We start from the raw sequence: 24,379 nt of genomic DNA on the forward strand, positions 1-24,379 counted from the left end.
TGAGGCAAATTTTTCCCATGATTGACATGATTGCGGTAATATTTTACTGCAAACTGGTTGGCATTATTGTCACTCTCATTGGCTTGCACCTTATTTGACAGCTTGTCTTGTCCATCTTGGGTATGACTCTCCCCCTGGAGCATAGCCTCTACACTTATGTCCTTCCAATGCTCGCTTTCTTTTTGCTTGCGCTCTCCAAAAGAGTGCATCTGTTTTTCAGTAGTCTCCTTTGTGTGCTTCTCTCTCCCCCACCAGCTCCGTGTTGCTCCCTCCTCTGTTTTCTTCCCCCCCCCCCCCGCAACGCTGCTCTCACTCATTTCTTTTTACTTAGGCACTCCAACAGTGCATATGCTTTTCAGTTTTCTTTCTTGTGTGCTTCTCCCTCCCACCTGCTCCTTGTTGCTCTCTCTTGTCAGTACAGCACTGCCAAAAGCAATTGGCAAAGCCAAGAGGTCCCAAAGGCAATAACTATTGGCTTTGCAAATACTTGTTACTCTTAATTCCCTCATTTACCCTTATTTTGTTTTTACCTTCTCCGTTGCTCCCCGCTCCACCTCGGTTTTTTCAATTTAGTTATGTTTTTTATGACAGCCTGACAGCTGGCAATTCTGCCAGGCCGCTCACATTGTTTTTTTACACATTTGTTTCTTTTCTTTTGCCATTTTAATTTACTATTCAGCCATACTTCCTGGGTCCAGTAAGCACTCTCCCAAATAATTTTGATTTTTTAAAACAAAAATTGTTTATCCACATCTACTTGTATTCACCATTGTGGTAAGGTTATGGCTGCGTCGACTGAGTGCCGTGACATTTGACACTCTAGATACGATCTACTAATATTTATTGAAATAGATTTAAATCAGTAACAAGCATTGGCAATGTTAAAAGGACTTGCTAATGAATGAAAGGGCCTTTTGTGTCATTGATCGGTTTAGGCTCTCAAAAAGTCATTATACATACACTCTGACACTCACTTTGGCATGTATGTATCCATTTGACTATCCACTGACTGATTCTTGCATTCACCCTCTGACACTACCACAATAAAAAACACACTAGTTCCACAATATATGCACAATAAAAGAATGCAAATAGAAAAAAGAAATTTAAACACAGCGGGCATACACTTGGAATAAGAAAATTCAGTATATGGTAGCTTGTGTCCATCTTGCAATGGGATTGTACATAGTCTATTGTTGTTTTAAAGTTCAAGCATCACCGCCATGTTTAGATCTACCGTTCCATTGTCGTCTCCTGGTTTAGAGGAAGTGGCCATGCAGGATGTGTCACACTAAAAATTAAATGAGCAGCAAGCAAGCGGCCCATTAATACTGCCTGGGGCGCTGTAGTATCTTCTTAAGAAAAACTGATAAAGAGGAAAAGCAAAGAAATTAAACGGGAACTATAAAAGGAATAAATTGAAAACTAAAGAATTGGCAAACCAGCTCTGACACCTAAGAACACGAATTTTTAGACAGATATGCACGTTATTTGAAAATGCCATAATTCACAGAGCAAGAGAGCCAATAACTGATTTGGACTGAACCATTACCCCATGCAATACACTGTCATAGATGGAAATAGATTGTAAATGACTCAGAAAGACCATTGACAGAAGAGAGCTGACCCAAAGGCCCTCTTTGTGTCTATATGGATGTATATGTATATATATGGATATATGTATAATTTAAAGATTTTGTTTTATTACAAGATCCTGGAAGATAGCTAAGCCTGTCGGACCTTCTGAAGAGATTCTAGCACGGACTATTACAGTGCAAATGTTCTACTCATAGGGTTTGCCAAAGGGAATAGCAAACACCAAAATCATACTCTGTTTAGGTAATCTGTGAGATTTCAATTAAAACAATTGACAATTGCAGACTTTTAAATGGTGTAGTAACAATCCACCCTTAAAAGCTGATTGGCTTTAACATATGTGTACATAACATAGTAAATGAATCAGGCATATGCTTTTGTCATAGCTTATAATAAACAGACCAGACCCAGAGTATCCGAAACAACTTTTCCTAGTGAACCAATCACTCCTACAACTCTGGCCAACTGTCTTGAGCTTAAACCTTCCCACAAGACAGCTATCAGGCATGCAGTTATAAAATGACACTAAAAAAGTATACAAAATTACAGCAGTAAAACAAAATACTCTCTCTCGCTCACCTAAGAGGGTGTAACAAGGTTAATCTCAGTGCACATCTTCTATACCCACAGTTTGTCAGATGGGGTAACTAACATCAAAACCCTTGTCTACTTATGTAATTTGTGCGATTCCATGTCACAAAATACATATCTGTAGGCTTTAATACAGAGTAACAAAAAATCACCCTTAAATACCTATTGACATTTACATATGTCTTTTACAATTAATACCTCAGGCCTGCTTTCTTTGTCATAAGGTTTCATGATAAACAGATCACATCCAAGGATTCTGACATATCGTTTCCAAATGAAACGATAAGGCCTATAGATTTTGCCATTATCTTGACTCTTCAACCCTGATCTGTGACTGGGGGTGAGTGGTTGAAAAGTTTGAGCACTCCGTCAGTCATCAAGCTGTGTTTGCTATGTACGCCCTAAGTGGCTAAGGGTATGCCCTGATGTGGGTCCCTTGCCCAGACGTGGGTCCCTTGCTCGCTGTGCCACTGGATTCAAGCTAGCCTGCGTGATGAGGGGTGAAACCCCGAAACTGGTCCCAAGATGCTTATTTCCGGTCCAGGGAGGACCTGGCCTGGCAGTTCGGACTGGACTGTTCCCATGAGGAACAGAGTCAAGACTGATTTGCATATGGCTGGATCCAAACTGGGGTGGCACAGTGAGCAAAAGAACGATGGATTAAACTCAGTTCTTTCACTGGGGGTGAGTGGTTGAAATGTTTCAGTACTCCGTCCAACATCTTGTTGTGTTTGCTTGACTCTACAACCAACACACATCATCTACGTAAGGGTGCATAGGCTAGCATCCATCATTCATACATATATAAAATTACAAATATGTCCGAAATTCCGTTGGCAAATCAATTTATAACCCTTCTCAAAATGACCTAACAAAGATTATCTCAATGGAAATCTTCTATCGCAAGGATCTGTCACAGGGGATGATGGACACCAAAACCCTTACCTACTATGGTAATCTGTGAGAATTCACACAACAAAATCCCTCTCTGCATACACAGTGTGATAGGAATCCACCATTATAGGTCTAACAATGCTTTTCACAATACAAAAGCCAAGCCTACCACCTTTGTCATAATGTTTTATTATAATATGATCAAACGTATGTCGTAGGACAAACCTTTCATCAGTGAACCAATCAGGCATGTACCATTTATTATTGGCTTTTTTGCTATAAACAATTCAGGCCTAATGTTTGAGTATGTGCTTTCCAATGACGCAATCATCAAGCATAAAGTCAAAATATTAGAAATGTAAATAACATTAGAGTTATCAAAGCAATATACTAGGTCTCGGGCTTTAGAGGGTTTAACAAGGATTATCACAGTGCAAACATTCTGTCTCCCTGCTTTGTCAGACGGAGCAGCCAACACTAACACCCTTGCCTAATACAGTACACTGTGAGATTCCATGTAACACAATACCCCACTGAGGATTTTAACAGAGTAATAACAATCCATCCTTAAATGCATATTGACTTTAACATTTCTTTTCTCCATAAATGGGTTCGGCCCACTGACTTTATTATTACTTTTCATTATAAACAAATCTAGATTATAGTATTGGTCACTGGTCTGTCACCATAACCAACAAAGCCCTGCTGTGTTGAGCAAATATTTTCATACTTGGCACCAGAGAAGAATACAAACACCATGATTATCTAATTATTTAGGTGAAGTTGTTAAATAGCATCCCCTTGGCATTTGTGTGACCGTAAAGGGCAATTTCTTTTCATCACAGTAGCATGTGTGGACCCTGGAAAGTCAAACGCAATAGCTTTGTTTGATGAAGAGCCTTGCTCAAGCAGCTGAATAAACGACTGATCACATATGTTTGGAGAGCAAGTACTCTTTTAGTGGAAGCACACAGCTAAACACAGATTTTGGTAAATCAGTTGCAGTAATCAGATGAACCAATATCTAGCAGCCGCAGTCCCTCTCCGTAGTACTCCTGAAAGCTCTTTTTTGATCACATGTCATTAAGCTGCGCCGTCAAGCTAGGTCTAAAAGACATTAATAAAGCACAATCATCAGAGCCGGACTAGCCGTAGCGGGCATCAGGCGTTTCCCTGGTAGGTTGTAAGGGTGGGAGCCATTTTTCCAGTGGTGGGGGCGGTTTTGTTACTGGGGACCGGTTTTGCAGTGGTGCTGCAATATCAACCCTCAATAACAAAAGCAGCAGTGCTTCACACTTGCCCCCCTGGGGGGCTGGTCCGACAAAATTGCCTGGCCCTGACAATCACTGAGCAATAAGAAATTATTCAATCCTAGGAAACTCTTTAGGTACCCAAATTAACTGATGTATGAAGCTTTTGAAGGATATAAAAACATGTAATTAACAGTATTTAGGGCCATACAGCAAGAATGTGCTTGCCAGAGGGGGTAACTAACACCAAGAGCCTTGCCTACTTCCCTAATCTGCAAGATTCCACGTAACGAAATACCTACTTGTAGGATTTAATTCAGACTAATAAAAATTCACCTTTAAACACCTATTCACATTAACATATGCTTTTCACAATAAATACCTGAGGCCTACTTTCTTTGTCATAACTTTTCATTATTAACAGATCACAACCAAGGAATTTGACACAACTTTTCATTGTGAAGCGATGAGGCCTCCAGCCTTTATCACTGTCATGACACTAAAACCAACCAGGCCTACTTCAGGGTGCATATGCTAGCAACCATCATGCATATAGTTATAAAATGACAAATATGTTTATAATTAGAGTTTGCAAAACAATATACAACCTCTCCCAAAAGGGCCTAACAAGGATTAGCCCAATGAAAATGTTCTTGCTTGAGGACTACCAGGTGCAATAAATATTGCACAACTTATAATTGCAATTCTAGTGTTTTGCACAGAAATCACAATTTACCAGGGCATCATAATCGGTCCTTAAAATATTTATTTTTTTCGTTTTGGCAACGAGGAAAGGTTACCCAGTGCACTGCAGATTCTAACTTGGCCCCCCAGCTTGCTAGAATGGTATATTAAAAGGCTGTCGGAGATTGTGTGCATGAATATGCAAGAGTTATGACGCACGTGCACACATATATCAAGAAACATGCACTGCTCATGGCGCATGGCAGCCATTTTGGAATGGGCTATCTGTAATAGGAAACCCATTTTCCTATATCTGGCCATACGTGCACAAGCGTCTTGACATATGTAATTTACATGCCTTTGCCAACAAGCATTGTGCAAGCCTACAGCTAGGCCATTCAAAGTTGAGACCTATTGGCTTTGACAATGCTTGTCCTTCCCTTTTTAGGTCTCGCTGAGCCAAAGGCTCGAAGAGACATTTTGTATGTGGGCTTTTCAAAGTGCTGCTGGCTGGCCTAACGCTTGCGTTCACGCGATCGTGCACGCGCGCAGCCGGCCGCCAGCAGCACTTTGAAAACTCGTGCGTCATCGCGATCACTTTCGCTTTCAGAGCGATCGCGATCATGATGACGCACGCGCACACACAACTCCCGCTTCTCCCCCTCCCCCACCACATATTGCGTCTCTGGCCGCTCGCGCGCGGCCAACGCTTGTTGTTTATGTCACCTGACAAGCTGTGACATATGGCCAGGGAAGAAGAGAGTGCCGGAAATAGGCTATCTGTGTCCGCAAGGCTCTGCGTACAGCTATATACTTTAAAAGCTCTTCTAAGGTTTCGAATTTACCCAGTGCCGTTCTGATGGTTTATGAGGTTACCATACTGTAAGATTTCCTTCTAGGTACTATTTTTTTTAAACAAAGATTTTTTTTATTTCTCTAGACAAATTAAATTGCTTACATTAAGTGATGAGTTCAGTTTCGACTCTTGAATAACATCCAAAGACAGAAACTAACACTGTCTGTCAGAGGATTAACATGAGAAATAGTACGGCGGGTTCACAAGCCTGCTGCAGTGATGTGTTTAGCCTGCTTGTGACACGTGTGAATCAAGACAGGGATGTCCGTCTGTCATCCTTCTAGTGAGTGTTTTTAAAACTGGTGCATCTTTTTCTTGCAAGCCTTCTGGGTATGGTTGGAAGTGAATTACAAGAAACAAAAAAAGCAAGTTGTTTAGATCATCATGAAAGGGAAAAAAACACAATGTTAATGTTTTCGGAAAAATACGTGCGAACTTCTCAACAACAGCACACATTCCCACTTCATGCGCAAAAAAGTATGGTAATCCCCGTTTTTCGGTCAACTATTGTTATTGCTAAGGGGGCCTCACTAAATCCAGCATCCGCACCAGCTGAAACACATTAAAGTAAGCTTCTAAAAAAAACATGACTTTTAGTTTATGTTTATAATCTGCAACCAACCTTGTCACAGGAAGGCCGGCCAAAGCCCTGCCATCTTTTTATTATAGCGACTGATTATCTGAATAGGTTCTTCTTAGATTTTCTGCACATATGTTTATTTTAAGAGGATATATTGAAAATGTGTCACGGATCTATCTATCCCGCATGGACCCTGACTGGCCGCGCGCAACACTTCTTCTCATTGTTTCACCTGTGTCCGTGCCAAGAGAGGGGCTTCCAGCCAGCCCCAGCTTTCCAATCAAGATCACAGGGAAGACACTTACAAAAGGCAACGTGATACAAGAAGACTCAACATTTTATTGGTTGAACAAGCAGTGGCAAAGCCAATAGGTCTAGCTGTGCAACATGGCTTTTAAAACAAGCATTGGCATAGCCAATAGGTCTCGCCTTTGGGGCCTTATAAGTATTTAGTTATGCAGCACAATATTCTTCCTGCAACAGCATCAACTGTTGCATGGCTAAACACTTATAAGGTCCCAAAGGCGAGACCTGTTGCCTATGCCAATGCTTGTTTTACTTTTCGCTCGTGTCTTCGTAGTTCCTCTGTTCCGCCACTGTTCTCTCTTTCCGTTCTGTTCCCTCCTTGCCTGTCCTATTCCATCTTGCATCTTTCGTCCATTGGTCTATCTTCTGTTCCTCCCTGGTCTCTCTTGATCCCTCGTGTCTTCTGTCCTCCCTTCTTGGCTCTAACATTCCCTCCTTTCCTCTCTCCTGTGCCTCCCATTCCCTTTATGCATGTCCTGTTCTCTCTTTTCGTCTCACAGTCTCCCGTTTTCACTCTCACATACCCCTTTCCCCATCAACAGTTCCTTCCTTCTCTTTCTTCTCCCTCTTCTTTCTCCTGTTCCCTTCTTCCCTTTACCGTTTTTTTCTTCCCTCCGCCTCTAACCTTTACAGTCCATCCTTGCTCATCCGTCTCCACGTTCCCTGTCATGTTCCCTCCTTCAACACCTGCTACCTCTCGGTGCTTCGAATTGTCATTTTGTCGATATAAGCGCTATTCCTCCCATGAGGGGAGAGGATGTGGCGTAACGGCCAGCGCTGCCGTGCCCTACGCGTTGCTGGTTTTATTCGGTAATGCGTCGGAAGGGCTAACTCCCGGAGCCGTTTCTGGATCTCCGAACTGCAGCCATATTTCAGTAGAAGAGCCCGTGACTGCTTTACTAAGCAGCGTTCATGATGCAGCTTTGGAAAGGGTCTATTTCTCTGTAGATTTTATGCCACTGGCTCTGCATGTAAGGCGTACCTTCCTCGCTGTGTTAGGTGGCAATAAAAACACAACAGCACGAAAACACGTTACCACATCTAATGGATGGGCCATGCCTAGAAAAGTAATCATTTACCTGAACACCAGATTTGGATAATTTTGCCCTCCCTCGCTCACTTGTTCCCTCGGTTATCTCCCACCTTCTGTTTCATGTTCCCTCCCTCAACACCTGCTGCCTCTCGGTGCTTCGAAGTATAATTTTGTCGGTATAAGCGCTATTACTCCCATGAGGGGAGAGGATGTGGAGTAACGGCCAGAGCTGCCGACTTTTCAGCTGGAGAAGCAGGTTCGAGTCGGCACCCTCTGAACATACTGTGATTCTGGGCAAATCACTTCATGTCCCCGCGCCTACCAACAATGAACATGCACTTGTGTAATATAATTGGTGATAATGTAAAGCGCTTCAATACATTAGGGTCGAGTTCACAATATCTAAAACTACAGAAAACAAGCATTGGTATAGCCAATAGGTCTTGTAGGACCTTATAAGTGTTTAGGAATGCAACAGTTGATGCTGTTGCAGGAAGGATATTGTGCTGCATAACTAAATACTTATAAGGTCCCAAAGGCAAGACCTATTGGCTATGCCAATGCTTGTTTCCTTTTGTCTTTGTCTACAACCCATGCTCTCCCTGCTGTTAAGGTCATGGTAGAAATAGAAGTACTAAACAAACACTGAGAGAATGGCAAAGGGTCGGTCTATATAGTATCAGGGGTGTGGTATGTAGGGGTCAGCCGTCCATGCAAGAGGCTCCAAGGTGCAGCAAGGGAAGTTCCTGTGGGAATTTTGAAAAAACTGAGGTTCTGTCTATCATCTGTTGTTTGTACTCAAAGATTGCAGTGCCAGCATAGCCATGCCATTGTTACAATTCACAAATAAGCATTTTGCACCTACCTGTGCTAAAGGCAGCTTTGTGTCCTTCACTTCCAGAGTGAGGATCTCTGCCTGTTTCCTGATGTGGACCACTTTGCTCAGTGAGGCTTAGCATCTCCTTTACCAACACCCTGTTCCTCTCAACCCTTTCTGCCAAAGTCAGCATGCTGGCATTACTACCACTGCTAGTGTTGCTTCCGATGCTGTCCCAACTATCTGCCCTCCACAGTCTTCCCTCTTGGCAGATGCTCCCTAAAGGATCACTTCTTCGATCTGGCTGGTTCCGGAGACTCCCTTTTATTTCCCTAAATTGGCTTTCTTCAGGGATTGGCAGTGGGTCATTGTCTTTGTTTGGTATTTGCCCAATGTGAGTTGGATTTCCTGAAGCATGTTTAGTTGAGGAGCACCCCTGTTGCTCTTGATTCAGAGTTATCGCTATGGCAGTCTTTGAGTACTTTGCACTTTGATTCTCCGAGAGATCTGTTTGTGGCCTCAAATGGTTCTCAGAAGGATATTCTGGGATATTGGCGCCAGTGTAATTGTTGGCATTAGGCATGGTTAAGGCATCACCTTCCTGGTTCTCCACATCTTCTGTGGGGAGAAGAAGTGATTCCGTCAAATATGTGCGAATTTGTGATTCTGGCTTTACCACAGCATCTTCGCCTGATTCCCCATCATCTGCTGGTGTTTGTACGGCTTTCCCACATCGAAGCTTGGGTTTCAGACGGGTGGTTTGCTCTATTGTGGCAATAGCTGTCTGTTTTCCCAATGTCCTGTTTTCCTTCAAAGCTTTTACTTTGGACAGTAGCACAGAACTTTCCCCACCTGCAAGCTGGTGGTCTGCAGAGGATATTTTTGTCTCAGTTTTGTCTATAGGAAGGGGGTGTGCAGAAGAAGGGTGGCACTTAGACCGATCTAAAGGGAATTTTGGTAGATGACTAGGAGTGTCAGGACTAGGGCGGCATGTATAGTGGTGACCAGGAGAAGACCCTGGCCGAGGCTGGTTTTCTGGCATTGGACGTGGAGAAGCCTCCACTCTAGTACGGTCTGGGGGGCCCTTTGGTGGAGGTGAATATTCCTTAGTCTTAGCAAAGTCTGCTCTGTAGTGCATTGCAGGATTTGTTTTTTGACAGGGATGCGGTGCTATGCAATGACTTGGAGGAGAAGACTCTAACCTTGATCGATGTGCAGAGTGGGGTTTAAGAGGAGAAACCTCAAGCTTAGGCTGGCCGGCTGTGTGGCGCTTTGGAGATGAAGGCTCAGTCTGGTCTGTTGTGCAACCACTTGAAGACAAGGTCTCAGACCTAGGTTTACCAGCTGTGCGGTGCCTTGGAGAAGTAGAGTCAGGCCTAGTTTGATCTGCTGGGATATGTCTTGGAGGTGAATTCTCAGGCTTAGGCTTTTCTTCAGAAAGGTGCTTTGGAGAATTGGTCATCAGTCTATGTTGGCCTACTGTGTGGTGCCTTGAAGAAGATGATTTAGTCCTAGGTCGGTCTGCAGAGTGCTTCCTTGGAGAAGAAGGGTCAGGCCTAGATGTGTCTTTTGGGAAAGAGGATTCAGGCGTAGACTGAACAGCAGGGTGCACTCTAGGAGAAGCAGAGTCAACCTTAGGGGGCTCAGCAGGGTGAGGCCTTTGAGAAGAGGAATCAGGCCTAGGTTTGTCAGTAGAAATGTGCCTTAGCAATGAGTCACGCTTAGGGCGGTCTGCCTTGAGATGCCTTGCAGAAGAAGGGTCACATCTTGGCAGGGTTTTCTGTTGGTCTTTGGGTTGGTCCACTGGGAGGCACCTTAGAGGAAGTTCCTCAGGCTTCGGCTGTTTTGCCAAGCTATGCCTACTGGGAGAAGGCTTAAGACTGGGATGTTCTGCTGGGTGGTGCCTGGGAGAAGACGATTCAGGCCTAGGTAGATCTTTTTTGTGGTGACTTTTAGAAGAGTTGGACCTAGATTGGTCACCTGGGCAGTGTCTTTCAGCAGAGATGGGCCTAGGGTGATGCCCTGCAGAAGAGTCAGGCTTGACACAGCCTACTGGAAGAAGCCTTGGAGAAGATTCAGACTCCGACTGGTTTGTTGCAAGGTCTATTTCAAAAGGTGGTTCAGCCCTATCTTGTTCAGCCAAGCCCTCTTGTGAAGGAGAAGTCTCCTGTTTTGAATGATCTGCCCTATGAGATTGTGCAGAGGATGGATTCAGCTCTGGCTGCTCTGCAAAACAGCATAGTAGAGATGATGCCTCTATCTTTATACTCTGTGTAGGGGCCTCACATGTGGCAAAGGACTCCAGCTTATTAAGAAGGTGTTCTGAAGAGCAGTCTTTCTGTCCCGGCTGGTCATTGGAACATGATAGTGAAGAGCAGGTTTCTAATTCGGAGTCTGAGTGAATGTTGGAACAGGGCTGTGAAGTGCAGGAATTCTTTGCAGTGGTTTTGAAGAGGCACTGGCTCTCTGGTTGGTTGCTGTTCAACAGCCCTGGAGAGGTGGACTCCCACTCTGACAAATATCCTGGATGATGTGGCACAGAGGCAGGCTCCCTTGCCAGTGGGTGCACTGGGAACGGCTTCAGTGAGGATTCCCCACCCTCTAAGAGACTTGCAGAGGGACACTGTGGGGAGGGCTCCAGCTCTAGGTAGTCTACAGGAAAACATTTAGGAACCATATGTTCAGGCCCAGGAGGGTTTGCCGAGCATTGTTGAGATGAGCTGGGATCCGGCTCAAGCTCAGTGCCGTGAGTTGTCCGGGTGGAGGAGAATTCCTGTTCATTCTGTGCACAATCATTTGCCAATGGAGAGCACCCTTCTAGCCCTGGGAGATCCTGTTGTGGAGACGAGTCCTGCCCTGTGGGATCCACTGGAATATTCTGAGGAATAAAAGGTTGCTGTCCTGAATTGTCTTCGGGGGAATGCTGTACAGATGAATTATTCAAAGAACAATGTTTATCAGGACTCACAGTTTCTGTACTTTCTGAGCAGCGTGCTGTCCAGAAAAGGCTTCTTATGCCAGTCTTTCTACCCTTAAATGCTTTCCTCTTCCATTTTAAAGGCTCATCCATCCTTGACTGTGTGGGCCCAGAAGACACAACTCCTAACACCCTGTGTGGAAGAAGGAAAAAAGAATTACAATCAGGGAACAAGAATATAATGCATACACAAGTAAGGTGACTGGAGTAAAACCAGTGAGATAAATACAACTAAAATAATAAAGCTGCATGCATTAGCACTGCTTCTTCCCCCATTTGTCTGCACAGAGTAAAGACAATCTGCAAACATATATATCCTTTCATCACACAGTATCCCAGAAATGTCTGTTCAATCTATGTCACTGTACGTTGCATGGAATACAGCATATACCCAGCATGTCACACTGTAGACTGCATGAAAGAGAATATCTCCAGACGTCAGTATGTGTCACTGAGCACCGCAAGGAATACAGAGGCTTATGTACAAGCCCCTTGCGCCACTTTTGCGCCACCGTTCCGTCACTTTTTGTGATGCAGCGGCGGCATAAACAATGCGCCAGGTTGCGCCTATTTACAAAGTGACGCATCTAGGCAGATGCGTCACCTTGTAAACCACTGTGTCACATTATACCTGCGTCAGGTATAACGTATGCAGGGTGGGCGTTCCCACGCCAGAAAGCCTCGTAGACGTGATGCAGTGAAATCTACAAGATTTCACTGGGCCACTTCAAGGACGCCACTGCGTCCAAACCTTACGCCTGCTTGGAGCAGGCGTAAGGAGTGACACCGTGCAATAAGAATAGGCCTCCCCATGCATTGCTGGAGTTGCGTCAGGCTTACGACATAACTCCAGCAATGCCTATGAATCTCTGACGCATCTGTCATTCCTTGCACCATGGTGCACCGTATTGTAAGTACGGCGCATCCATGGTGGCGCAAGGGTTTCTCTCGCAGGCGCAAGGAAACTAGCCCATCACTGCTTTATTGCAGTGATGCGTCAGTTTCTTGGAAATGAGCCCCACAGAACCTACCCTGGAACGTTTGCCCCTTCAATCTCATTCCAGATATGTTTACATCATTCCTCTCAGGTATTGCACATGTAGTAATAAATGCAGATTATTGCCATCTCTTGGTATCCTGGAGAGCAAATACAAGAGCCCTGTTCAGTGTGACTTTGAAACATTGTGCTGCCCATCCAAGCTTTTTAGGTCTCTGGTTTGCTTGTGTCTTATCCAAAGGCTTGTGTTCCACTTCTTGTGTTTGTCCTTCCCTGAAGTGCAGCATAGCCTCTTAACAATCATTTTGAAAGGCATACTTGTATCTTTCCACTGCTCACATTTAAGGGCTAACATTTGATATCTTTTATTCATCACTCCATGAGTGCACATGCTTTCTAGCTATCTCCCTCTTGTGCTGCTTCCCCTCTCCTACTCGCCCTCCCCCATTGTGTTGCTCTCCACCCCCCTTCACCCCCAGCTTGTCTGTAAAAGCACAGCAGCAGGGATGTTTTTGCTAGGGTATGGCTGAAGAGCAGACTTTAAGGGTTGGTTTGTGTTATCTCTTGCATTTCACATAAAACCTCATAACAGGTTTGTTGGAATAGGGTGAGGTATTTACTACATGGGGTAAATACCTCCTATTCCGAGTTTTTAAAAGGAAAATGGAGCCCAACATGCATAATCGTTTTTTAACACACTGAATTATGCATGATTTGCCTTTTTCGCTAGACCTTTTCCCCTAAATAATTTCAGAAAGTTTGACCTGCTGGAATTTATTAGGGGAAAACTATGACGGGGGTGAAAATTATCACACAACTCGTAATTACAATCTCTGTGCAAACACCTGTTTGCATAGGGATAGTAATTTCAACCTTAACCCATAATGAGGGTCACTGAGTATTAAAGTACATGTTTGGCACACAAAGGCTTTTAAGGAGGTGGGTTAAGGGCTATCTTCTGCACTCAGCTGACATCTAAGTCAGAAGGTGAACTTAGCATTACACTTCTCCTGGAGCCCACTAATCTGCTTCCTAGGCTACTGCAGAGGATTGATTGGCTGAATCCTGCTGAAACTAAATTAGGCTTTGGCAAGCATTTCCCTTTAAATCATGAAACTTCCTTATCCTTTTTAGGTCTCGCCTGAGCCAGCGCATGCGTTGCGCGACATTTTGTAAGTGGGTTTTGAAAGAGCTACCACAGGCTTTTGCTGGCCTCAAGCTTGCAGTTAGGCGTGCATGCACGCACGCAGCCGCCATCTGTCTTTCCTCCGTCACGGGTCATTAAGTGCATCACGATCACTTTCACTTTCGCGGCCGTGCGCCTGCTTCACTTTCTCGGCCGCACGGCCAATGCTTGTTCTTTTCAGTCAATGGCGGAGTGAATAGAATGCTCAACACTGACAGATGTGGCCTTCTGGGGGTCATGAGTTCGTATCTAAATAAGGAAGATCCCACGTCAGATATCCCCAGAGATTACAACAAAAATGACTACTATGAACTTGGGCATTAGTAACATCTGTACCCACTGTTCCAGGTTTTAGTGGCATCCTGGGAAAGTTGAAAGGTTTAATCAGCACCCTTTAAATTCAAACCCGTGCTCTGATGATTACACAAAAGGCAAGCGCTCCACCCACCTGGATACTGACTAGTATATTCTTCACCCCTCCCCCTTGTGTCTCCACACCCCAATAGGGCAATTCTTGAGCTGTCTATTTTAATTGGCCAATTCAAGTATAAATATTCTAATTTCCACTGGACCATCCAGGAAGTAAGCATCCTCGCTTTTACTGAACAGCTCCCCGCCCCCCACATCTCATATTTACATTTAAAGGTAAATGTTCAGGGCCTTCCGGTGCAATGAATACCGAGCAGCTCATAATTTGTAGAGCACACCCTGGGATTGTGATGTATAGCTGCTGTGATTTATTCAACATGACTCCCAGCTCCCACATCTTGCTCACTCAATTACCAACACAATGGCCACCATCTGCCACCGTCCCATTCCCTTCCCATCTCCCCTCCCGTTAGGGACCGTCTGACATTTCAATCACTTTAATCATTTTCACAGGCACACAAAAAGCACGCTGGGGAATAAGGGGGGGGCGAGGTCATGACTGATTTACGTTTTTTGGATGGAAAATCATGATGTCCCCTCATCACTGAGATATCATCACGCAAGGTCCCCAGGTGACTCAGTCAGCCTAAAACCCATGAAATAGTATTTGGAGATTATTTTAAATGGCTTCCCTCAGTGTCGATGACAGCATGTTGTGTAAATACCATTATGCCGATTTTAAAGGATATTGAACAATGTAGCATATCGACCAGGACACAAAAAATCTATATAAAAGATACAAACCATCTCATTCATTTAAGTAAACGTGTCTGATGTTTGTAAACTTTTTCAAAAAGTATAATACCATCAAAACAGGCTTTGTGTCGCTAACAACTCATAGTTTCCAAAGTCTATGGATGCTAGCTGTTCCAGGCCAGGTTTTCTCTTTGCGTTCTTGGAGTTATTGTCCTGGTTTTAGAATGCTAGAAACAAGATTACACGACCTACCATGCCAAAAAAACATAAAACCTGGACTGGAGCTGCTCATGACACATGGACCCTGGCAGAGCTGATTACTTGATGAAAATGTTTTTGAGTAACATAATGATGATACCATTTCAGGCTGGCATAGATATTACATCTAATTTAAGGAAAATGATTTAGGATTTCTAATAATTCGTATACCAGAATTTGTTAAATTCTTTTCTCTGAGATGTTTCCCTACCTTGCAGCTTACACCTACAAATCTCATAGTTCAAGTTCATGGGTAACCGAGGGTCTGAGTACATTTCCAAAATGCCAATTTGCTATCGCCTGGCTTTGAAAGAGGGCATACTTCAGTACCGAAGGCATAAACAGGCAATGCAGCATCATCAAAGCTCCTCCTCTGCCTGGGCGCTCACATTTCCTCTCAGCGCTATATATGATGAGTCAGATGTGTAGCTACTCATGATCTCTTGGACATGGACTTGTACCTTATGATTTCTATATGCAGCTGTCAACTTTCAACAAGCATTGGCATAGCCAATAGGTCTGGCCTTTGGGAACTTATAAGTGTTTAGCCATGCAACGGTTGATGTTGTTGCACCAAGGATATTGTGCTGCATAACTAAATACTTATAAGCTCCCAAAAGCGAGACCTATTGGCTATGCCGATGCTTGTTTTCATTCTGTTCTGCGTTTTCTCAGTGATAATTACTTGAAAAACTAACTATACTATGTATAAAGACAGAAAACATTGAATTAAATGTACAGTTCTGAGAAACCATAAGGTATGTGCTTGCTTTACTCCAATATTTCGAAATGTTTTTTTCTTTTATAATACAAACATTGACAAAGCCAACAGCTCAGCACCAAAAAGGTGAGAATTATTGCCTTTGCCAATGCTTGTTTAATATCATACCTATGTTTTTCCCCACTGAATTAAAAAATCTGTGAATGCACAGGAGGTGCTCCGGCTTTCAGCAGATGTTTGACAGCTGAGCATATGCTTGCTGGTAGAAGGTACTGACAAGGTATAGCGACAATCAGGGCTTTAAGTGGGCAGGGTCTCCCGGTGCTGAGCACCCGCAGTTTTATAAAGGGGGCCTTGAAACGGGTCTCTATCGGGCTCTATTTTGTGCCCTGGAACAGGCGGTCCGTTTTTTCCCAGACTGCAGTGACAGCAGGCACATCGATGTGCACGTGCTCACACTGCTCACTTCTCACTATTGGAGAAGTTACAGCATGACGTCATGCCTGGTGAATGCCCTGTAAGCTTTGTAAGGGAAGGGAAATCCTTTAAAGAGGCCTTTTCTCTCTGGATTTCCCTTCTCTGTTTGAAACTCAGGAGCAGCAACATTGTTGTGGTGTCACCAGGGCTTTAAGTGGAAGCTTTTTTAATATTATATAAAATCCATAATTGCTGCTTATTTATCTTATGCAACTAACAACCATTGACAAAGCCAATAGTCCTGACTTGTTGTAGGTATGTTACTTGTATCATATATCTGGATGCAATGACAGAAACAGCAAAATACAAGTTGGGAGGCACACTATGCTAAGCACAGATTTTTAGTTTACGTGTTTAAGCCACGCCCTTAATTACATTGACCATGCCCCTTCGAGAGACGCCCCCCCCCCGGTTTTTTCATCCCACTTAAAGTCCTGGAACAATGATAATGCGTGAATACATACTGTGTATGACTAGGACAATGGGTTTTCATTTAAGTATAAACCTTCTAATTTACCAACAAGTAGTAATGGCATTCAACACTGTGCACCGCCATGGATCACATCAGTGAAACAGATGTCAAAAGGCACTGCTTGGCCTACGAGGCTGGACTGGGGAACTAAAATCAGCAGTGGCAAAAATGCTCAAACTAGCCCCAGATGCTTCCCATGGCTCCAGTCCACTGAAATAAAATGCCAGCCTCGTTCAGTTTTACATTCCCATACACTGAAAAAGACTCGTAACGAACAGGTGTGGGCCGGGGACGTATCCCACATGCTCCGTGTCTGAGGCAGGGTCAGCCCCTCCCCTTCCTTCCATGGTGCATCTGCTTCCGGGTTGAGATTGCTTGGTAGAGGCCGCGGCGGCAGTGAGGAGTGGTTGGCTCCACGACACTTCAAAGACAAATGCGCAAAAATCGTTGTAATCATCAGTACTGACACATGTGAATTCGGCAATGTGAAGAAGCAGGCCGAGGTAGATTCAGTGTGCGCGGCGGTGAGAGAAGTTCTCCCGACCGCTATCAGGACCTATCCTAGAGGTGCTCTAGCTGCCCAAAAAACAGCTCTTGGTAGCCTCTCTCTATCACTGCGGAACAAACGGATGATTCTGGACTGCTCGGCAGGGGTGTACCACCAGGTTTCTCAACGGGGGTGTTTTAGTTACTATAATTGGGTCGCTTACATTTCTCCCGGCTGAGGGTCTCCGCAAACATCAGTCTTGACCCTCACCTATTTAAAGCCAAAAGTGACAGTCTTCGGAGGGCTCCAGGGGCTACTGGTAATTTATCCTTGGCCGGCTGTTTGCCTTTGGGGCTGAAGGCATTATTAGAAGGACTCTATAATAAATATGGGAAAGCACCAAAAGACAGCCGATTTGGTTGGAACTTTAGACCCCGCCCCAACGTTACCCCTTACAGCCAAAAAGAGTGGTGCCCCAATGACATCGACATCTACAGCTGCAAGGGCAAATCAAAGCTCCCAGAATCGTCAGGTCTCAGGCGTGGCAACAAGCCCACTAAGCTCAGAAGAAGATCTGACCACAACTCTAAAAGAAAACGAGTCAGGGGCAGTGAGCGTATCTGTAGAGCCGGCGACAGAAGCAACAGTGGAAGCAGTGTACTGTCCCTCGGGGCGGAAGTAGGGACATATAACAGAGAGAATGATGAGTAATGGGGAGAATGATACACTTATGGTTGGCCCGCCGGACACTCTTGAAGCAGGCTAAAACGAAAGACTATCCCTTGTTTGTAAAACGGAAAGCAACACCTCAGGGTCAGGTAGGGTCTCCTCAGCCCCCCCATTAATCGCGCTCCGGCAGAATCGCAGGCTGCTTTATAAGGACTGACTCTGGAGTCAGCTCAGCTGCAGGATGCTGATTATAAGGAGCCTCTCAGTTCTGTTTTTACTCCAGAGGAAATTACGGAACAACACTTGTAGTCAGTAGTGGCATCTCTGTCAAAGCAGGATTCAGTGGTTACTGCACAATGTGATATTATAACAGTGATCACATATCAAATATCGTTTTGAAAGAAATCGGAGATTGTTAAAAATGGGGGTCTCTAGTTGGCAAGAGCTTGCACCTTTGTCCAAATAGGGACCTTTCTTCCTAGTCAGGGTAAGGGAGTTACACTCCCAAAATAACCCCTGCTCACCCCCTTGGTAGCTTGGCACGAGCAGTCAGGCTTATCTTAGAGGCAGTATGTAAAGCAATTGCACATAACCCACAGTATTACAGTGTAAGCACTACAAAAGGACACCACACCAGTTTAGAAAAATAGCCAATATTTTTATATACTTTAAGACAAAACCAAAAACGATAAAAATCCACAATACAGTACTTAATAAAAATCTACAGTTGTCAAAATAAGCTTTAAAAACCGTTCCTTGCTGTTCATAGCTCCGTCTGGGGCTATCACGGCGTCGTGAGCAAACAAATCCAAACAGTTCTTGCTGACCGCGGCGTCGTGGGCCAGCTATGGTGTCGGGAAGACCCGCAAACAGTACCTTTTAGAAATGTAGGGCGTCTATGACCTCTCGTTGAGCTTCCAAAAACACAGCGTCCGCAGGCGTCGGTTCCGGAGGTCGGTGCAGGAGTCGTCGGGGCCCTCGAGGTCAGACGCGTTGCAGGTCGATCTCCTCTCTGCTGGAGTCGGGAGCACTGGCGTCCGCAGGCGTCGGGTGCGAAGTGCAGCGGTGCGGTGTGCGGTGCTTTTAGGTCGCGGTGAGAGCAGCGGCTCAGTGGCGACGTCAGATGGCGTCAATGGTGAGACCAGAGTCGCAGTGCGAGATTAAGGCGGTGCTCATCACGGTGCTGGCAGGTCATGGTGCAAGCAACAGCGTCGTCGTTGCTGAAGTGATGTCGTCGGCTGACAAACTGGAGTCGATGGCGTCGGCGTCGGTAGGCCAAGGCTGCAGTGCGGGATGAGGACGGTGCGTCGTGTAACTTTACGAGCGGGGCCCTCGAACCATGGTGCAAGCAGCGGTGTCAATTTCAGCGTGGAGCGTCGTCGTCAGGGATACCAAGGCGCCGCTGTGAAGTGAGGCGGTGCGGAGTGCGGTGCCTACAAGTCGCGGTCCGAGCAGAGGCTCGGTGGCAGCATCAGCAGGAGTCGTCGGTGAGACCAGGGTCACGTTGCGGCTGTGCCCTCTGCGGTGCCAAGGCGTCGTCGTGAAGTGAAGTCTGTGCGGTGCCCACAGGTCGCAGTGCGAGCAGCTGATCGGTGACGGCGTCAGCAGGCGTCATCGTGAGACCAGGGCCGCGGTTCCCTCTGTGCTGCCTTCGGGACACGGAGTCGGCAGCGGTGTCGTAGACGTCGTAGAGTTGTTTTTCTTCTGTTGCACAAAACACACAGTCCCCAGTGCTGAGGGCAGAAGAGCTTGAAGTCTTTGTTGTTCCTGAGACTTCTTGAACAGGGGGCAAGCTCTACCTCAAGCCCTTGGGGAGATTCACAAAGTAGATTGCAGAAAGTTCAGTCCAGTCCTTTCACTGCCCAAGACAGAAGCAGCCACTGCAGGCCAACACAGCAAAGCACACAGCAAAGTGGTAGTACCTCCTCACAGCTTCTCCAGCTCTTCTTCTTGGCAGTCTTCTTGATCCAAAAGAGTTCTAAAGTTCAGGGGTCTGGGCCCCAATATTTTTATCCCAAAATCCTTTGATCTCTTAGGCAGAGTGTGTCTGTGCCCAGCCAGAACCAGTTCTGCCTTCTCTGGTCTGATTTCCTGGTAGGAGGTGGAGACGGCATTGTTAGAGGCAGACCAGGCCCTTTGAGGTGCAAGGAAATCTCCTCCCCCTTCCCCCATTGCAGCCAAGGTCTATTCAGCCCTTTCCTGACCCTACCTAGACTATCTGGAGCCACTCCTGCTCCCCAGCCTTCTCTCATCCAAAACCAAGACAGGCAATCCACATTCCAGCAGAGGCACACGGGATGACTGGGCAAGAAAATGCCTACTTTCTAAAAGTGGTATTTTCAAACACAGACTGTAAAAATCACCTTCACTAAAAGATGCATCTTTAGATTCTGAGTTCAGGCATACTAAACTTTATTTTCCCAGGGCCAGTTATGCTTATAGGATGTTATAAACAAACTTCCCATTCTGTCCTATGGGGAACAGGTAGCCTTGAAATAGTGAAAAACAAAATGGGCTGTAATTCACTATTAGAACATGCCACACACACCAGGGCATGTCCTACCTTTCACATACACTCCACCCTGCCCACAAAGGTACCTTGGGCCTAACTTAGGGGTGACTGACATGTAGAAAAGGGAAGGTTTAGGGCCTGGCAAGTGGTTGCACTTGCCAAGTCGACATAGCAGTTACAAACTGCTCGCAGACTCTGCAATGGCAGGTCTGAGTTACCTTTTTAGGGCTACTCACGTGGGTGGCACAATCGGTGCTGCAGGCCCACTAGTACCATTTGATTTACAGGCCCTGGCACACTCATTGCACTTTACTAGGGAGTAACAAGTAATCAAGGACCAAATCATGGAAACACCAATCCATAACACAATTTACCACAGGAGCACTTGCACTTTACCACTGATCAGCAGTGAGAAAAGTGCGCAGAAACACTACGCCAGCAAAAACAGTCAAAACCAGGAGGGCAGAAAGCAAAAACTCAAGGGAAACACGCCAAAAGATGCCAAGTGTAACACATGTCCCCTCCAGCTGAAAGTAGGAAGATCTACGCAACCTCCTGGGAGTTCTCTTCACTAAGGCGGAAGAACCTGGACAGACCATCTGCATTGGCGTGTTCTGTGCCAGGACGATGTTCCACTGTAGGGATATGGACCACCTCAGCAGTTTTGGATTCTCATCCCTCATTTGCATTAACCACCTGAGGGGCCTGTGGTCTGTCTGAACCCAGAAGTGAGTCCCAAACAGGTAGGGCCTCAGCTTCTTCAGTGCCCAGACCACAGCGAAAGCTTCCCTTTCTATGGCACTCCACCTCTCTTCCCTGGGGAGTAGTCTCCTGCTAAGGATGACTACAGGCTGGTCTAGGCCCTCTTCGTTCAGCTATGAGAGCACCGCTCCCACACCATGCTCTGAAGCGTCAGTCTGCACGACAAATTCCTTAGAGAAGTCGGGTGCCTTGAGCACGGGTGCCGTGCACATGGCGGCCTTCAGGGCATCAAACGCCTTCTGGCAGGACTCAGTCCAGATCACCTTCTTGGCTGCTTCCTGGAAGTCAGCTCCGTTAAGGGGGCAACAATGGTGACATATCCCTCTACTCTGTCTGGGTCTTGGGGTGCTCCCAAGCCAGAATGGCGTCAATCTTGGGTTGTAGGGGCGCCACCTAGCCGCTTCCTACCTGGTGTCCCAAGTACACCACCGAACCCTGCCCGATCTGACACTTACTGGCCTTGATCGTGAGGCCTGCCGTCTGCAGCGCCTTCAACACCCGAGGTGCTGCAAGTGTTCTTCCCAGCTAGAACCGAACACTGCGATGTCATCCAGTTGGCGGCACTGAAATCCTCCAGTCCAGTCAACACCTGGTTGTCTAACCTCTGAAAGGTGGCAGGGGCATTCTTCAACCCAAAGGGCATTAGCCGGAACTGGTAATGTCCTTCTGCGGTTGAAAATGCGGACCTCTCCTTGGCCCCATCGGTTAAGGCAATCTGCCAGTACCCAGGCGTTAAATCAAACGTGCTGAGGAACTTGGCAGCTCCCAACCAATTAATGAGCTCATCAGCTCTGGGGATGGGGTGGGTGTCAGTCCTGGGGACGGCTTGAGCCCACGGTAGTCCACACAAAACCGCAGTTCTGGAGGGGCACCGGGTGCAGCAGCCTTTGGAACCAAGACCACTGAGCTGGCCCAAGGACTGCTGCACGGCTCGACCACCCCTAACGCCAACATCTTAGAGACCTCCTCTTTGATGCTGGCCTTGACCCGGTCACTCAACCTGTAAATCTTGTGCTTCACAGGCGGGCTGTCACCAGTGTCTACGTCATGGGTACACCAGTGAGTAACACCTGGGGTCAGGGAGAACAGTGGGGCAAACTGTCCCAGCAACCTGCGACAGTCGCTCTGCTGCTCGGCGGTCAGTGTAGGGGAGAGGATAACACCTTCCACTGACCCATCACCTTCCTTGGCAGACCGGAGGTCAGGGAGAGGCTCACTCTCCTCTTCCACCCCGTCATCTGTCGCCAAGAGCATGCTCACTTCGGACCTCTCGAAAGTGGGGTTTGAGGCGGTTCACATGAAGGACCCTCAAAGGGTTCTGGGGAGCCAGCAAATCCACCAGGTAGGTGACATCACTTTTGTGCTCCACCACCTCAAACGGCTCAGTTCACTTGTCCTGCAAGGCACAAGGTTCCACTGGGACCTTGACCCACACTTTTTGCCCAGGTTGAAATTCGTCCAGAGTGGCATTCTGGTCATACCACTTCTTCATTTCTTCCTGGCTTGCTTCTAGGTTCACCTGAGCGAGTCTCCTGCAGCGGGCAGTTTGGTTACGGAAGGCCAGCATGTAACTAAACACATCCTGGGGAGTTTTCCTGGGAGCTGCCTTCCAGCCCTCCTTCACCAAACTCAGAGGTCCTCTCACAGGGGGACCATACAGAAGCTCAAAGGGACTGAACCAAAGAGACTTCTGTGGTACCTCCCTGTAGGCAAAGAGAAGGCACGGAAAGAGGACGTCCCACTTAAGCCTCAGGGGTTCTGTTAGACCCTTAATGATGCCCTTCAAGGTCCGGTTGAATCTCTCGTCCAGACCGTTACCTTGTGGGTGGAAAGGAGTGGTGAACTTGTAAGTTACACCCCACTCCTTCCACAGGGATGTCATATACTTAGATATGAAGTTGGTTCCCCGGTCAGAAACCACCTCTCTGGGGAACCCCTCTTGGGAAAAGATCCCCATTAACGCCCGGCCCACCACTGGTGCTGTTGTTGTCCTAAGAGGGATTGCCTCCGGGTACCGGGTGGCATGGTCCACCAAGCCCAGGATGTACCTGTTGCCCATGGCTGTCTTGGGATCCAGTGGCCCCACAATGTCCATCCCTACCCTCTCAAAGGGTGTTCCAGCAACCGGAAACGGTTGGAGAGGAGCTTTGACCTTCCTCCCACTCTTACCAGTTGCCTGGCAAGTTTGGCAAGACCGGCAATGTCCATCTGACTGCCTTCGCATTTGGGGCCAGAAGAAGTGGGTGACAAGCCTGTCAAAGGTCTTCTCCTGCCCCAAACGACATGCCAAAGGCACGTCATGAGCCAGACCCATTGGGAAGGTCCTGAAACGCTGGGGTACCACCAGCACAGGGGCTGACCCAGGCTCAGCGACCTAAGGCTCACTATACGGGAGATCATTCTCCCAGTAGATCCAATGTGATCCAGACTGATCACCAGCTGCCTGATCTGCAGCCTGCCGCTGCAGACCCTCTAGAGAAGGGCACTCTTTCTGCTCCGTGCAGAATTCCTCCCTGGTGGGACCCCCTTCTTGCTGCCAATGGGTCAGCTCAGAGATGTCCCCCAGTTCAGCTACCTGCTCCCCTGTAGGCAACGGGGCGTCCTCCTCAAGGTCCGCCTCCTCCCGGTGCATGGGAACTTCAGGGGCCAGTTTCCCGCGCCCCTTGCCCTGTCTCTTGGCAGGGACTTGGGCTACTGTTTCAGGCTCCAAGTCCTCTTGACCACCTACTCTGGCCGCCATTGACCGAGTGGACACGCATGCCCACTCTGGCAACCTGAGCATCTCCAAGTGTGACCTGAGCTCAACATCCTTCCACAAGGACTGCTCCAGGTAATTACCTAGCAGACTATCTAGAGGCATGGAAGGGCTCACAACCACCCTCTAAGGACCCAAGACCCCCCCCACTCAGAGGGAACCTGCGCCACCAGACACTGGCGCTCTGAATTGTCTACCACAATTACTTGGTGGAATGCCCCCGGGACTATCTGCCTCTCAGAGACCAGGTGACACCGGACTGAGGTCACACTCGCTCCAGTATCTCTGAGAGCCTCTACCATTTTCCCATTGATGGTCACCCAGGTGCTGTATTTCTTTGTGTTAGGGGGCACCTGGTTTCCTGGGACCATCTC

The 24,379-nt window shown here is 46.7% G+C and overlaps 1 protein-coding gene across 1 annotated transcript in view; it reads right to left on the reverse strand.

Moving 5' to 3' along the window:
- Nucleotides 1-24,379, reverse strand: part of KIAA1614 (KIAA1614 ortholog) — a 199,828-nt gene that overhangs the window by 132,716 nt on the left and 42,733 nt on the right. Inside the window, exon 2 of the mRNA XM_085601763.1 lies at nt 8,656-11,717. Within this exon, the coding sequence (XP_085457889.1) occupies nt 8,656-11,677 (3,022 nt within the window). The 5' untranslated portion in view covers nt 11,678-11,717. The remainder of the gene's footprint in view (nt 1-8,655; nt 11,718-24,379) is intronic.

Source organism: Triturus cristatus, chromosome 4_2 (assembly GCF_964204655.1).
Source record: "Triturus cristatus chromosome 4_2, aTriCri1.1, whole genome shotgun sequence".
Classification (NCBI taxonomy): Eukaryota; Metazoa; Chordata; class Amphibia; order Caudata; family Salamandridae; genus Triturus; species Triturus cristatus.